The sequence below is a fragment of the Typopeltis vanoorti genome, chromosome 18, assembly GCF_054136105.1.
Source record: "Typopeltis vanoorti isolate ZY-2024b chromosome 18, IOZ_Tvanoo_1.0, whole genome shotgun sequence".
Taxonomy (NCBI): Eukaryota; Metazoa; Arthropoda; class Arachnida; order Uropygi; family Thelyphonidae; genus Typopeltis; species Typopeltis vanoorti.
Window position 1 is genome coordinate 7,613,298 of NC_143566.1, and position 15,515 is coordinate 7,628,812.

Genomic DNA, 15,515 nt, shown 5'->3' on the forward strand with positions numbered 1-15,515 from the left:
ATGGAATGATAACTGTTTTATCTCTGCAGGTTAGTGTCCTTCTCATCATTGCAGTAATCCTCTGTGTTTTGCTTTCACCACCTTTGCAATATGTCCCCTAAATTTCAGGTTTCTATCAATCATCAACCCCAGATCTCTTGTTTCTCCCTGCTTCCTCCAGTATAACTCCTCCCATAGAGTATGCAGCATCCCATCGATGTTTCCCAAACCTCAAGACCTTACATTTTGCTGCATTAAACTGACACCCCCATTCATTTGCTCATCTATCTAGCTTATTCAAATCCTCTTGCAGGGCTACCACATCTGCACTATTACTAATGAACCTTCCAAACTTCGCATCATCCGCAAACAACTGAATATCCCCTTGCAATCCACTGGCAATTTCATTGATATAAAGGTTAAACAATATAGGTCCTAGTACTGAGCCCTGTGGGACCCCACTTGTAACCCTCTGCCTCCTTGAAACTGCTTCACCATATACAACTCTCTGATACCCATCAGACAGCCAATCCTGAATCCAGTTGACCAATCTGACATCCAGACCCATGTGCTGCAACTCAAATATCAGCTTATCATGTGGCACCCTGTCAAATGCCTTCGCTAAGTCTAAGAAAATTGCAGTATATGGCTTTCCCTCATCTAATGTTCTTGTAACTTTATTATAAAAGGCTAGCACATTGCTAAAACAAGAGCACTCTTTCACAAATTCATGTTGACTCTCACAGATAACATTACCCTCATCTTCCCAATGCTGTATATGGTCCCTCACTACTTTCTCCAAGATCCTAACAACTCAGCATTCATTATCAATTTCTTGAGAAATGGAAATTCAAATGCCTACATCCTCCTGCATTCAAATGTAACCCATTTCTTGAATACAGCTCTCTTCTAAAACTTTCCTACAGATTCTTGCTATCACTTCTCATTCCTTATCATTGCTCTTTCTCTTTTACTCCATATTATCATACTGTGGCACCATCTTCCCTCCGAACATTTTTGCTGCACTATCCTTAATATCAATCGCAAATCTCTTGCATTCTTTCTGCTCTCTATCATTCACCCAACAAGTAATCATCTGGCTTTCTCCTCTACACACCCTGAATCATCGAGTCTCCATACATAATACTCTGAATAAATTCATTCAATTTTTTCTCACTGGTATCCTTGACTCCTTTGGCTTTCAACAAGACCTACAGGAATGACTTGATTATATCTTTCTACAATGATTCACAACTTGAAGGACCACTGTTTATCAGTATCCTGTTTATCCTTCTTGAATTTCATTTCCTTTCTTAGGTATAATAATTTACAAATAAAACACCTCCTTTGATAGGATTCTACTTTCATACTCTTAAGCTGAGGTTTCTGGAATAAGTATGATAAGAATAAAAGAAATATTTATTAGCTAATTTAAATATTTACATTCCAATGTTTCACCAGTTTATTTTAGCATTATCTAGGCATTCAAGCAGCGTACTGTTAATAAAAATTCTTCTTTTATAGTTCAGCTAATTTATTAGCATTATTTTCACAGTGACTGAATTATTGTGAAATCAGTTCAATAACTTTCTGATTTACATCAGGGAATTTTACACATGATTTCTTCCTTTCTGGTTCTTTAACTATGAGGTAATATATATATATATATATTTATTTATTTATGTTAGCAATTATTATATTAACAAAACAAGAAATACATTAAACTCTCATAGAAGAGGGTGCTACAAAAAAACTATTTGTTATTAGCAAGCGTTTGCTGTAATATTAATACTTACTAATTAATAATAATTACTAACATGAAAAAAATATAAAAAGAATCAAGCTTATCCATAATTTAACAAATAAAAAAAAGAAATGGGGAGGATGAGGGAAAAATGTTTAGAAAAAAGTATAAATAACAAGAATTAGAACTTATTAGGGTAATAGTGATGGGTGTGCTGAAATAGTTTAATATTACTTACCATGTATTTATTCTGTAGTTACAGTTGTAACAATAATATCAGGTGGAAGAGTTCCAGTTTCTCCATGTTGTGCAATTTTTGTTTTGTGTTTAGATCCTGCCAAATGTGATTCCAACTGAGCTTGTGAGGTCATAGTGGTGTTACAAACATTGCAAGTAAATTTTTGAATTAGCTTCTTCTGTTGAGAAGGTGGAAGTTTATAGGGTACTCCAACAGGTGGTCTAAATTAAAAGTGAAATTTATATGTAATGACTGTTTTACATATTTTTTAAAAAAAGAATAAAAATCTAAACGTGAATAGCAAACATAAGCTTGAAATCTGAATTGTGTTGCTTTTAATAAGCTACAGGACATCTCGTTCCCACTCAAGTTCTGTTGTGGGAAGGGGTAATTACCTACTAGATAACCAACTTTAGAATGACTACTTTTCATATTCGAGGGAGTCCAGGTTCAAGGATATTTAGTGAACATTGTTCATTCGCAATGCTGCTGAAACATATGTCATTTTTTAAAGTTTTTGCTAATAATACAGAGTTAATTTTTTGTATTTGTTTTCTAAGTGTGTGAGATAAGCTGAGTTATCTGTGAGAGTCAACATGGATTTGTGAAGGGGTGCTCTTTTTTTAGCAATATGCTAGCCTTTTATAATAAAGTTACAAGAGCATTAGATAAGGGGAAAGGTATATACTGCCATTTTCCTACACTTAGCAAAGGCATTTCACAGGGTGCCACATGATAAGCTGATATTCAAGTTGCAGCACATGGGTCTGGATGTCAGATTGGTCAACTGGATTCAGGATTGGCTGTCCAATAGGTATCAGAGAGTTGTGTATGGTGGAGCAATATCAAAGAGGCAGAGGGTTACAAGTGAGGTTCCACAGGGCTCAGTTACTGGGACCTATATTGTTTAACCTTTATATCGATGACATTCTCTGTGGATTGCAAGGGGATATTCGGTTGTTTGCGGATGATGCGAAGCTGGGAAGGGTTATTAGTAATGGTGCAGATGTAGTAGCCCTACAAGAGGATTTGAATAAGCTAGATAGATGGGCAAATGAATGGGGGTTCCAGTTTAATGCAATAAAATGTAAGGTCTTGAGGTTTGGGACACTGCATACTCTATGGGAGGAGTTAAACTGGAGGAAATAGGGGAGACAAGAGATCTGGGATTGATGATTTATAGAAACCTGAAATTTAGGGGACATATTGCAAAGGTAGTGAAGGTAACATAGAGGATTGCTGCAATAATGAGAAGGACACTGAGCTGCAGAGATAAAAGGGTTATCATTCCATTGTATAAGACTCTGATCAGACCACTCTTAGACTACTGTTCTCAGATCTGGTCCCCAGGATTTGAAGGGAATAAATTAACTGTGGAAAGGGTACAGAGGCAGATAATAAAGATGGTTTCAGGACCATACAATGTTAGTTATGAGGATGGTTGATGGAGTGTGGACTGCGGAGTTTGGTGGGTAGAAGAAGGAGAGGTGATATGATTGAGACTTTTAAACTGTTGAGAGGTGGTTACAGGGTTGACACAGGGGAGTTCTCAAGACTCCATCCTGCTTGGTTGAACAGCGGGAAGGAGTCATGACAAGGGGCCATCCCTGGAAGTTACGAAAGGAAACTGTGAGAAAGAGGGTGAGGAGTGGTTTCTTTGCATGGAGGGTGGTTGAACCATGGAATGCATTGCCTGATGGAGTGGTGGGAGCTAGAACAGTCAATGCATTTAAGGAGTGGTACGATAGACTTTGTGTTTCCTAGGAGGGAACTCCCTCAATGAGTCTTAATAAACTCGTGTTTCTTAGAAAGGACCTCCCGTGATGAGTCTTTCGACTCGATGGAGGCCTGAATAATAATAAAAAATAATTAATCACAAGTAAAATGTGTATTCCTTGAACTATATATATTGTCGGTATGGCACCTATGCATAGCAGAACAATGGCAGCCAAGATATCTTTGTTGAGCAAGCTAAATTTGCATGGCCATTTTGTCCAGGGAAAAATTTGTGACATACTCATTGCAAAAGTTAAAAGGTTTGTGGAAGGAGAGAGAAAAAGGTGAGTGAGTGGGTAAAAAATGTTTTGAGAGTGAATGCAGAGAGAGCAAATTTGTGATAGCAGAGTAGAGAGTACTGATAGAAGACCAGAAAATGTAAATATCAGTGATAATACTGAAAGTGCTATGGCAGAAGTTCAAGAGAACACAGAAGACCTGAATAAAGAAATAGCATGCTTGCAAGTAGTCCTTTGCAGGGCAAAGCATGAGATTGAAAGGCTGCAGAAACAGCAAGAGATCAGTTGAACTGAGAACAGCAAAAAAGCAATAGGTCCAAACAAAAAAAGGAAAGAAAACTGTAGGAATAAACATGAGAAAGAATGTAAGCAGATAATTTTCTTCATGAAAGCACTATAAAATCTTATTTTTCTGTGAAAACTAATGACAGATGAGAAGGAGGTATCGTATGAGGGAGGATGTGAAACAGTTACTGGAAGAAGCAAAAAAAGAAGAAGTTTGTAAGTTTACTGCCCCCACTATGACAGAGTTGAACCAAGAAGGAGGGTGATGATAGCAAATGAATCAATATGCAGGTTGTGTAGTGAGAATGATGTAGAATTTGTGAACCAATGGGCTGAGTTTGATAGATAGAAAGACTTGTACAGTGCTGATGGTCTGCACCTAAATGGATTCAGAGGTAAGTGTCTAGAGAGAGCTTTATTCACTGAGAGTGTATTCTCTGCAGCAGAATACTGTGCCCTCGTCTCGAAAAGAAGTGTACACACACTAACATCATAGACACCCAGCTAAACTCTACCAAGCATACAATCAGTGGGCACCTGAAATGAGCACCCCTCTCCCCTGGTTGCCTGTCCTATCCACATTGCTCCACCAAACATACAGAAAAGACAAGCCTCAATTAAAGAATTTAATGAAGTGATGAGCAACCCACTCCTGACCCTGCACCAGACTCAAAAATCCACCTAGTCTTTGCCTAAAATCAAGAAATCCTTTTTTGGTCTATGGAAAAACTCTCTTCAGCCTTACCATCAACATCTGACATGTGGAGAGAACACTGATCTAACAAATGGCTTCCTGGTTGAACTGTAATCTGCAGCTGGTTTGGTTAGATACCTCGTCAACAGGATCACAACTAACTAGGGCAGATGTGGCTACTTACTACACAAATAGAAACTGTCAGACCACCCTTATTGTGACTGTCCCCCCCCCCCATAGTCCAGATGATCACTCATATTGTGAACAACTGCCAAATGTGCCAATTTTATGGTAACCTCCAAGACATCCACGAGGTGATGGATGAAGCCCTAGTATCCTTGGCTGGATTGGCTTTCTGGACTAGAGATTAACCTATAGCTGCATTGTATTTTTTTCCATAAGAATAAATATTATCAAGATTAAATAAATATTATTAAGATTATCCATAAGAATATATAAGTCAGGAAAACTAAATAAATTAGGGCAGATGCGGATTAGTGTGAAGGGATAGTCAATTCAAGATATAAAGATGGTTGTGGGCCTAAGAGGACACTAGAGTTTCTATATACTAATGCTAGAAGCATCAGGTATAAGAGGGAGGGAGGGAGGAGTTTTGGGCATTGGTTAGTGCAACCTTGCCAGAAATTATAGACATTAGTGAGACTTGGCTAACAATAGATGACTACTAAGTTACAACAAGGATAAAATGTGATGGATTTAGTATTTTCAGGAAGGACAGAGTACATAGAATGAGGGGGGTGGGTTACTGCTGATGATTTGCAGCCAAGAAGAGGGAGTCAGTTGGGCAGATGTCAGTTCTTTTGAGTCAATATGGTGTGAGATTGAGGCCAATAGTGCAAAATATAAAATTGGTTGCTACTATAGCCAGGGATGATGTGGATGACATGCATCAGCTGATTAATACAATGAGTGCGAGCCGAGTAATTATTATGAGAGACTTCAACTTCGGGAACAAAGGGTGGAAGGAGAGAAAATTACACACCAGGAAGGAAGGAAATGAAATTTATACACTTACTGAGAGATAATTACTTAAAGCAGAATGTGATGGAGGGGACTGGGAGTCTGATTGTGTCCAATCCTGTTGTAGGATCAGAAGACCTGTTCATAATTAAGTGACTGGTGAAAATAGCATGTGATTTTGTTACTTGGGAAGTAGTAAAACATGGAAAAATTCCAGGTCAGGATGGTAAAGCAAGTAGGAGTTAGATTGGGAAAAGTGATCATGTGATATTGACTTGTGAAGTAGCAAAACATAGTTCTGGATAAGAAGGGGTATATACGGTGGTGAGCTATAAAAATTTTAACAAAGGGCTTGCATCGTCGAGTAAAAAAAAAAAATGACCTAACTTAACCCTTATAATACTTATATTGCGACTTTGTAGAACTTCTGACAGATATGATAATTCCTGTAGGATATCGATCATTAATGCTAGATCTTTTAAAAATTCCAAATTGAGAATTCGGTTTAAAAAGCACTTATATTTATTGTTCAATGCAAAATAAAGCTGGATAATTTCTGCACAAAGCAAGAGTTGCTCGTAAACTGCAAGCTGCCCATCGTGGTCCAAACACACAGCCTATTTTTAAAATTTCGATACCAACTCAAAGAGTTTAAGGAGTGGTATGATAGCCTTTGTGTTTCTTAGGGGGGGGAGACCTCCCCTCGATGAGTCTTGACAGACTTTATGTTCTCAAGAAGGACCTCCCACGATGAGTCTTTTGACTCCATGGAGGCCTGAATAATAATAATAATAATAAAGTCTTTTGCAATCGTATTTAATTCTCGTTGATTTTTTGGTGATTGATGATAAAAAGCATATAATGTATCCATAAATATTTCAAAATGATATATATTTTTAATGTTTTGTATCGAATTGTCTAATGCTAAGTGTAAACAATGAGCGCAATGCCAAATCACAACTTTGGGAAATTTCTGTAGAAGTTTGATTGCAACACCTGATTTGTTTCCTAACATTACACTAGCTCCATCAGAACAAAATGCAATGAAATGATTTTTTATATAGTTATCAGAAAATCCACATGAATTTAAAGTAGCAATTATAGTAGCATGTATACATTCCACGGTGGTATTTTCTAGTTCTACAAGATTATTAAACAAGAAGAACAAGGGGTTTGCAAATTTGAGAAAATTTGCACAAAGCCCCTTATAGCTCACCACTGGGTATATACAGGGTGTTTGGGATAAATTTGATATTTTTATAATTAATTATATTTTTCCGTAAGTTACATGTATTAACACACACTTCTCTTCATTTAAAAGTTTGGACCCTTCTTCATTCACATACAAGATGTCAGAAAGGATGGATAGCTGGAACCCACCTGAATCATGGAAGAGAATAACTTGTATCATGATGATTCGTGCCCGCCATCAAAATAAGGATATTACGACTGCTGCCCAATGCTCCCTGAATACAGTAAAAACAATCAGGCATGAACTAGAGACTTGCAATGGTGACTACGAGGATGTAGCAAGAAGAAAGATCCCTAGCAGACGATCTGATTGCGTTCGTACAGCAGAATTCCTCGCAAATCTGCAGGAACAGGTGTTGAAGAACCCTGGCATTGGAATTCGGGCTTTGTTCGTGGAGTTGCTAACTGTAGTCAAGCCCTGGATAACAAGGGTAGGCAATGGTAGGCCGTATGTATGGCAGCAGGATTCGGCCCCTTGCCACACCTCTGGGAAAAGTCAAAAATGGTTGTCTGAAAATTTCTACGACTTCACCAGTCCAAATGTTTGGCCTCCAAACTCCCCAGACCTTAACCCCATGGATTATTTTGTATGTGGCGCAGTTGAAAAAGACCCCAATCGCACTTCCAGTAATACAAAAGCCCAGTTAATGGATAAAATTAAAACAGTTTTTGCGGCCCTCCCAGGGAGACTGTAGCATCAGCTTGTTCGAGGTTCCGAAGCAGAATTGAAGCTGTGATCGATGCTAATGGTGGTTATTTTGAGTAAATCTTGTTGATAGTATTGTAATTAACTCTGCCTGTAATGTTTTTTTGTCAATTCATTAAATTTAATAGATACAAAGAAGATTTTCTTTTTCCTTACGAAACTGTCAAATTTATCCCGAACACCCTGTATAAAATCGTCTGCATAAAGCAAAGAGCTGACATTAACATTTCCAATTTTGATACCAGGTTTAATACCATTTTCCTTCATAATGTGGTCTATATAGATAATGAATAACAGAGGGGATAATGTACATCCTTGACTGACACCAGATTTAACATTAAACCATCTTCCTGTACTTCCTTCAATTTTAACTGCTGACTTACAACTGAAATAAGGACTAGGTATGTTGCTTCTCGTGGAAAGGCTTAGATGTTGGTTATGCATTTACACTATATTATTTCAGGAAATTAAAACGTACTAGGATATACATTAAAATAAATTTTAATATATTTCTATATTTCGGCAACGTCACGCTGTCATTTTCAAGAACTTAGGTACAAGATACGTGCATGCAGGCACAGCAAAAACAATAAACGAGTAAGAAGAATGAAGCTATTATTTCTCCTAAAGTCCTGATGGTGCCCTCTAGCGGGCGATGTTGGTATTCTTGGGTGATTGGGCTGAAGGTCTTCTGATGTAGGTTTCCCAAATTTGAGGAAGTCTTATGCAGCCAAATTTGTTGAGGTTTGGCTTGTTTCTTAGGGCTGAAGATGATTCTATGAAAAGCCTTTCATATCTGTATTTGCTACGGTGTATTATCCTGGCTTTTTTTCCACCGTATTCTATGGCAGGTATCCAGAGCATGGTCAGCAAGACCAGAGTGGCTGTATTGGTGAAACCGGATGTAGTCCTTGTGTTCTGAAATTCTGATATTTGCTGTCCTGCCTGTTTGGCCGAAGTAGGACAGTTTACAGCTGCAAGGGACCTGGTACACACCAGGTAGGTCTAGGGGAGGAGGTTGGTCTTTTATTGAGCGGATAAGGGATGCCAATTTTTTATATGGTTTGTAACAAGAAGTTAAGTTATGTTTTTATAGGATTTTTGTGATTTTTTCTGAGGTGCCTCGGATGTAAGGTATGGTGATGAATTTAGAGTAATCCTTGTTGTGAGGGGGAGGGGGGGGGTTGTGGTTTACTGGTTTTAATATTTTTGGGATTTTTTTGGGGGGGGGATAGCCATTGGCTGAGAACGTGTTGAGGATGTGGTTTCGTTCTGTGGTTAGGGCATTGTCATTCGAGCAGATAAGTTTAGCCCTGTTGTGTAGTGTCTTAATGACTCCATATTGTTGTGAGGGATGGGGTGGGTTTGTTGGTGAATGTATCTGCCTGTATGGGTGGGTTTTCTATATACTGAGAAAACCAAGTTTCCATCAGGCTGGCGGGTGACTAGTGTGTCTAAGAACGGAATGCAGTTGTTTTTTTCCTCTTCCAGGGTGAATTTGATTCTGGGGTGTTAGTTGTTTAAGTGTGTTAAGAAGGAGAGGAGTGCATCGGAGCCATGTGGCCAAATAGCGAATACATCATCTACATAGCGAAGCCAAATGGTTGGTTTTTGTGGGGCAGAGTTCAAGGCTTGCGCTTCAAAAGTCTCCATATAAAAGTTGGCCAAGGGTGGGGAGAGTGGAGAACCCATGGCTGTCCCCTCTATTTGTTTGTAAAATTTTCCTTGCCAAACAAAATAGCCTGAGTTCATTGTGAACTGAAATAGGGCTGTGATATCGGGAGGAAATTTAGATTGGATTAGCTCTAAGGATTCTTTGAGAGGGACATTCGTAAATAAGGAGGAGACATCAAAACTGACCATTATGTCAGTGTGTTTGAGTGTAAGGTTTTCTATGCTGGCTTTGAAGTGGGCTGAGTTTTTTATGTATGAAGGTGTGTTGCCAGTATAGTGTGAGAGCTTTGGCCAAATGTTTAGCTAGTTTGTATGTGGGGGAATCAATGCCATCCACTATGGGACGTAATGGCACATTTTCCTTGTGAATTTTTGGGAGTCCATAAATATGGGGGGGTATGGAGTTATATGGTTTTAGTTTGTTGGTGATTTCCACAGGCCAAGAAGTGACCTTCTTAAGGAGCCTGTGGAGTTTTCTAATTTGTGAGTTGGTGGGATTGTATTCGATAGGGAGGTAAGTGGCACGATCTAACAATAGAGATTTCAGCTTACCTGTGTAATCTTTTTGGTTCAGCAATACTGTGGCATTCCCTTTGTCAGCTTTGGTGATTATTATTTTCTTGTTTTTCTTTAATTCTAATAGAGATTTAATTTCTTTACTGGGCATGTTGGTTTTAGGTGGTTTGGCTTTGGTCAGAACACAAGCTACATCTAGTCTAATATCGTTGGCGATGTGGCTTGGGAGGTGTCGGATCCCACATTCAATCCGTATCATGATATCCTCAGCAGGTATTCTTTTGGGCGCAATGGCGAAGTTGTGGCCACGTGCGAGGGCATCGAGTGCTTCAGGTTTCACACTTAGTGACGACAGATTCACTACCGTATTGGTAGGAAGTTGCGGTTTAGAGATCGCAACCTTTTTTAAATTTTCGAATTTTTTGATGTGTCGATCTCGGACTAATCTAAACTCTTTCTCCGCTGCAGTGCACGAGATGTCGCGTAAAACTGACCAAATTTCATGGCTTAAGGTGCTTGAAAGGTTTTCACCAATACAGCCACTCTGGTCTTGCTGACCATGCTCTGGATACCTGCCATAGAATATGGTGGAAAAAAGCCAGGATAATACACCGTAGCAAATACAGATATGAAAGGCTTTTCATAGAATCATCTTCAGCCCTAAGAAACGAGCCAAACCTCAACAAATTTGGCTGCATAAGACTTCCTCAAATTTGGGAAACCTACATCAGAAGACCTTCAGCCCAATCGCCCAAGAATACCAACATCGCCCGCTAGAGGGCACCATCAGGACTTTAGGAGAAATAATAGCTTCGTTCTTCTTACTCATTTATTGTTTTTGCTGTGCCTGCGTGCACGTATCTTGTACCTAAGTTCTTGAAAATGACAGCGTGACGTTGCCGAAATATAGAAATATATTAAAATTTATTTTAATGTATATCCTAGTATGTTGTAATTTCCTGAAATAATATAGTGAAAAAAAAAAAAAAAAAAGTATATTGCTTGATATAATGCCCCATTGACATCAGTGAGGCACTTTGTCATATGCCTTTTCCAGATCTACAAAACTTAAATACAGATCTTTGTTATATTCCCATGATTTCTCAACTATATGTTGTAAAGTGAAGATCTGATCCTGACAGCCTCTATTTGGGTTGAATCCAGCTTGTTCTTCACCAAGCTTTTCTTCCCTAATCCTTCTCAAACGTTTCTCAAGTATACTTGCGTAAATCTTACCAGGAACACTCAGGAGAGAAATACCTCTATAATTCTCACATTCAGTTTCATTTCCCTTTTTATATATGACTACTACGAGAGCTCTACTCCAATCATCTAGAATTCGTCCCGCTGTCAAGCCTTCTGAACTATGCAGTGCAGCCAGTGTATAAGACTTTTATACCTCCATACTTGAGTATTTCTGGTCGAATATCATCTATTCCTGCTGTCTTTCCACATTTCAGCCTTTGATGGCTTTTTCTTCTTGAAGTATGGTTATGCATTCCTGACTGCATGCCTGATGAGTGTTTTTTAACACTGTGCTATCACTGCTTATTTCGTTTAACAATTTTTCGAAATAATTACTCCATATTTCAAGGATATCTTTTTCTCCAGTTTCCATGTCATCTTTATTATCTCTAATTCCTTTTACAGCACTCTTTCCTCCATTTCTGAGCTTCTTCAATGACCTCTAGAATGTCTTGACACCTGCTTGATATTTATTTTCTATGTTCTTATCACAGTCTTCCCATGACTTTTGTTTAGCTAGTTTTACACAGTGTTTAGCTTTCTTACATTTGTCTCTGTATTCTCTAAGAGTAGAAATGTAAGAACGCTAAACACTGCATAAAACTAGCTAAACAGGAGAGCAAGATAACAATATATTACATATAATTTTATTTTGTTTATTGGTTGATTAAAATGTTTCGGATTCATACTCATGATGGTGCACTGACTTCAATATCATTATGTTGGATTCTAAAGAATGAAGCTCTAATATAAAAAAAAATATAATATTTATTGTAAACATAAATATATATATACAATAAACTGAATTATATATGTTAAGCAATTCTCTTTGTCTCTCTAAGAAGATCTGATATTCAAATTCCCTGTAGAATTGCAATTAGTAAATTCTAATATTTTATACATCTAACTCTTAATTTCTAATTATGAACCATTCTAGAATTACACAGTATAAGCTCAAAGAAAACATCTCTCACTTTTTGACCCTCTTAGTTAAATTCATTTCTGATGGCTAACATTAAATACTATACAAAATAAGAACATAGCATTCAGCTAAAAGTTCTGAAGTTTCGATTGACCCTACAGGTACTTCCTGTCATCTTTATCTTCTATTTCCTTTTTTTAGTTTCTACTTACACACTCATTCAGCCTGTCTTACCTCTGAAATTCCTGCTATCAAAAAAAAAAAAAAAAAAAAAAAAAAATGAAGTACATCCATGTATCTCTTCTAGTAAGAAAGTTTCCTTAAACACACCTCTTATTCATTTCTGCCGAAGTAGATATGAAGATAAATGGTCAGATAATAGGAATACATTTACCTCAGCAGTTCTAAAGGCAATTCCAATTAAAATAACTTTACTACGGATTCCATTCAGCAAATTTTTTTCTCCCTTTCCAGCTCTTCCCTTCTAGCTTGCTGGCATTTTTCTTACTCAGCAGCAGCTGTACAAAAAAATTGCAAATAATGCACAAGTCTGAAATTCAGCATGAAACTCGAGTGACAAAATGGATACTATCACTATGCCACTTGCAAGTTGCATTAATGTATGGCATAGGAAATTACTATAAACAACAAAATATAATAAACATGCAATGTTATTTCTATGTTATTTCCCTAAGAATTGTAACATATGATAAACAAGTTTGCTAGTGAAATATATTTAAGTCTCCTTTTGTTAAGCTACTGCTTAACCACATAGCAGTTTCGATAATATGAAGTGGACGATAAAGAGCCAAGAGGCTATTTTTCCGGCGGCATAAATTAAGTTAAGGGGATAATAAATCCCTCATTATTTTAAAGCCGGATATGAAACTCGGAGATCAAAATATATCGAAATCTAAGAGTTTCATGCTGAAGAACTATCGGCGAATCCAAGCATAAGTCTACACCTGGGTAGTACAACACTGGGCAACTCGGAGCAAAGGTGGAGCAAGCTTCCTCACTATCCTTAATATTTTCTCATAATCTAAAACACAGCTCCTACGAGATGTATTACTGTTTTACATTATGAGGAGAGGTCACTACCCAGACGGGTTTCGACCTTTATTGAGGTCTCATCAGTGAGTAGGTAGACCTGGAATACCAAGGTTTAAGTGATCTGAAGTGGATATTATTATTTACAAACAAGTTTAAAATAATGATGTTTATGAAAATTTATACTTAGTATATCAGTATATGGGGAACTGGACAAAGAGATTTATTTGTGCCTATTTGGTGCAACAGAAGGTTCTACTAAGGTAGAAGTAGAGGAAGTTTTTGAGGTTTTAGAGAAAGCAACTGACAATGAAAAATGAAAAGTTGGTCCTTGTTGGAGATCTAAATAGCAGAGTAGGAAATGATTATCAAACATACAAAAATATTTTGGGAAAATTTGGACAAAAGAGCAAAACTAATGGCAAATACCTGCTGGATTTCTGCTCAGATCATGGACTGGATATTACTAATACAATGTGCCAATCGAAAAATGTACACAAATTCAAATGGAAAGAAGAGGCAAAGAATAAGAAAACTCTCATTGACTACGTTATTGTTAACAGAGATGTTTTATCTCTGGTGCAGGACACTAGAAAGTACAGAGGATATGAAATTGGAAGTGATCACCATTTAGTCTTGAGCAGGAAAAAATTCAATTTCATATTGAAAGGAAGAACATGCAAAAAAAGTTGAGCAGCTCTCAGATATGAATTGTAGACTAAAGTACACAAACATTATTGAAGAAAAAATGAAAGAGCGAGAGAATAGGAACCAAACCTTGGAGATTCAGTGGCAAGCCCTGGAGAAAATATTGATTGATTCAGCCAGAGAGGCATGTGGTGAGGTTGTCTGCAAGAATAGAAAAATCAGAACTCTATGGTGGACACAAGAAGTTAAAGAGGCAGCAAAGGAAAAGAAGAAAGCATATCAAAAGTTCCTAGCAAATAAGTCAGCTTGTGCTCTTAGAGAATACAGAGACAAATGCAAGAAAGCTAAACACTATGCTAAACTAGCAAAACAAAAGTCATGAGAAGACTTTAGTAAGAACGCAGAAAATAAGGATCAAGAAGGTGGCAAGAAATTCTGGATGTTGACAAAAAAACTCAGAAATGGAGGAAAGAGTGCTGTAAAAGGAATTACAGATGATAAAGGTGATATGGAAACTGGAGAAAAGATATCATTGATATATGGAGTAATTACCTCGAAAAATTGCTAAATGAAATAATCAGTGACAGCACAGCGGTAAAAAAACACTCAATATGCATGCAGTCAGGAATACATATCCATACTTGAAGTAGAAAAAGCCATCAAAAGCCTGAAATGTGGAAAGGCAGCTGGAATAGATGATACTGACCAGAAATGCTCAAGTATGGAGGTCTAAATGTCTTACAGTGGCTGCACTGAATAGTTCAGAAAGCTTGGACAGAGGGATGAATTCCAGATGATTAGAATAGAGCTCTCATATTACCCATACTTGAAATAGAAAAAGCCATAAAAAGCTGAAATGTGGAAAGGCAGCTGGAATAGATGATATTGACCAGAAATGCTCAAGTATGGAGGTCTAAATGTCTTACAGTGGCTGCACTGCATAGTTTAGAAAGCTTGGATAGAGGGATGAATTCCAGACGATTAGAGTAGAGCTCTCATATTACCCATACATAGAAAGGAAAAAAATACAATGTGAGAATTACAGAACTATTTCTCTACTGAGTGTACCTCTTAGATTTATGACAGTACACTTGAGAAACGGTTGAGAAAAATTGTGGAAGAGAAGATTTGTGAAGTACAAGCTGGATTCATGCCAAACAGAAGATGTCAGGATCAGATTTTTACCTTACAACAAATTGTTGAGAAATCATGGGAATATAAAAAAGATCTGTATTTAAGTTTTGTAGATCTGGAAAAGGCATATGACAAGGTGCCAAGAGAGAAGCTATTCAAAATGCTACAGTTGTATGGTGTCAATGGGACATTATATCAAGCGACATGTAGTCTTTATTTGAGTTGTAAGTCAGCAGTTAGAATTGAAGGAAGTACAGGAAGATGGTTTAATGTTAAATCTGGTGTCAGACATGGATGTACATTATCCCCTCTGTTATTAATTATCTATATGGATCACATTATGAAGGAAAGTAGTATTAAATCTGATATCAAAATTGCAGATGTTAATGTCAACTCTTTGTATTATGTGGATGATGTTATACTTCTAAATAAA

General features: G+C 37.4%; 1 protein-coding gene across 1 annotated transcript in view; it reads right to left on the reverse strand.

Moving 5' to 3' along the window:
* Positions 1-1,968: 1,968 nt before the first annotated feature.
* LOC150096476 (zinc finger protein 385B-like) overlaps positions 1,969-15,515 on the reverse strand; it is a 108,025-nt gene continuing 94,478 nt past the window's right edge. The window contains exon 4 of the mRNA XM_090408620.1: positions 1,969-2,182. Within this exon, the coding sequence (XP_090264746.1) occupies positions 1,969-2,182 (214 nt within the window). The remainder of the gene's footprint in view (positions 2,183-15,515) is intronic.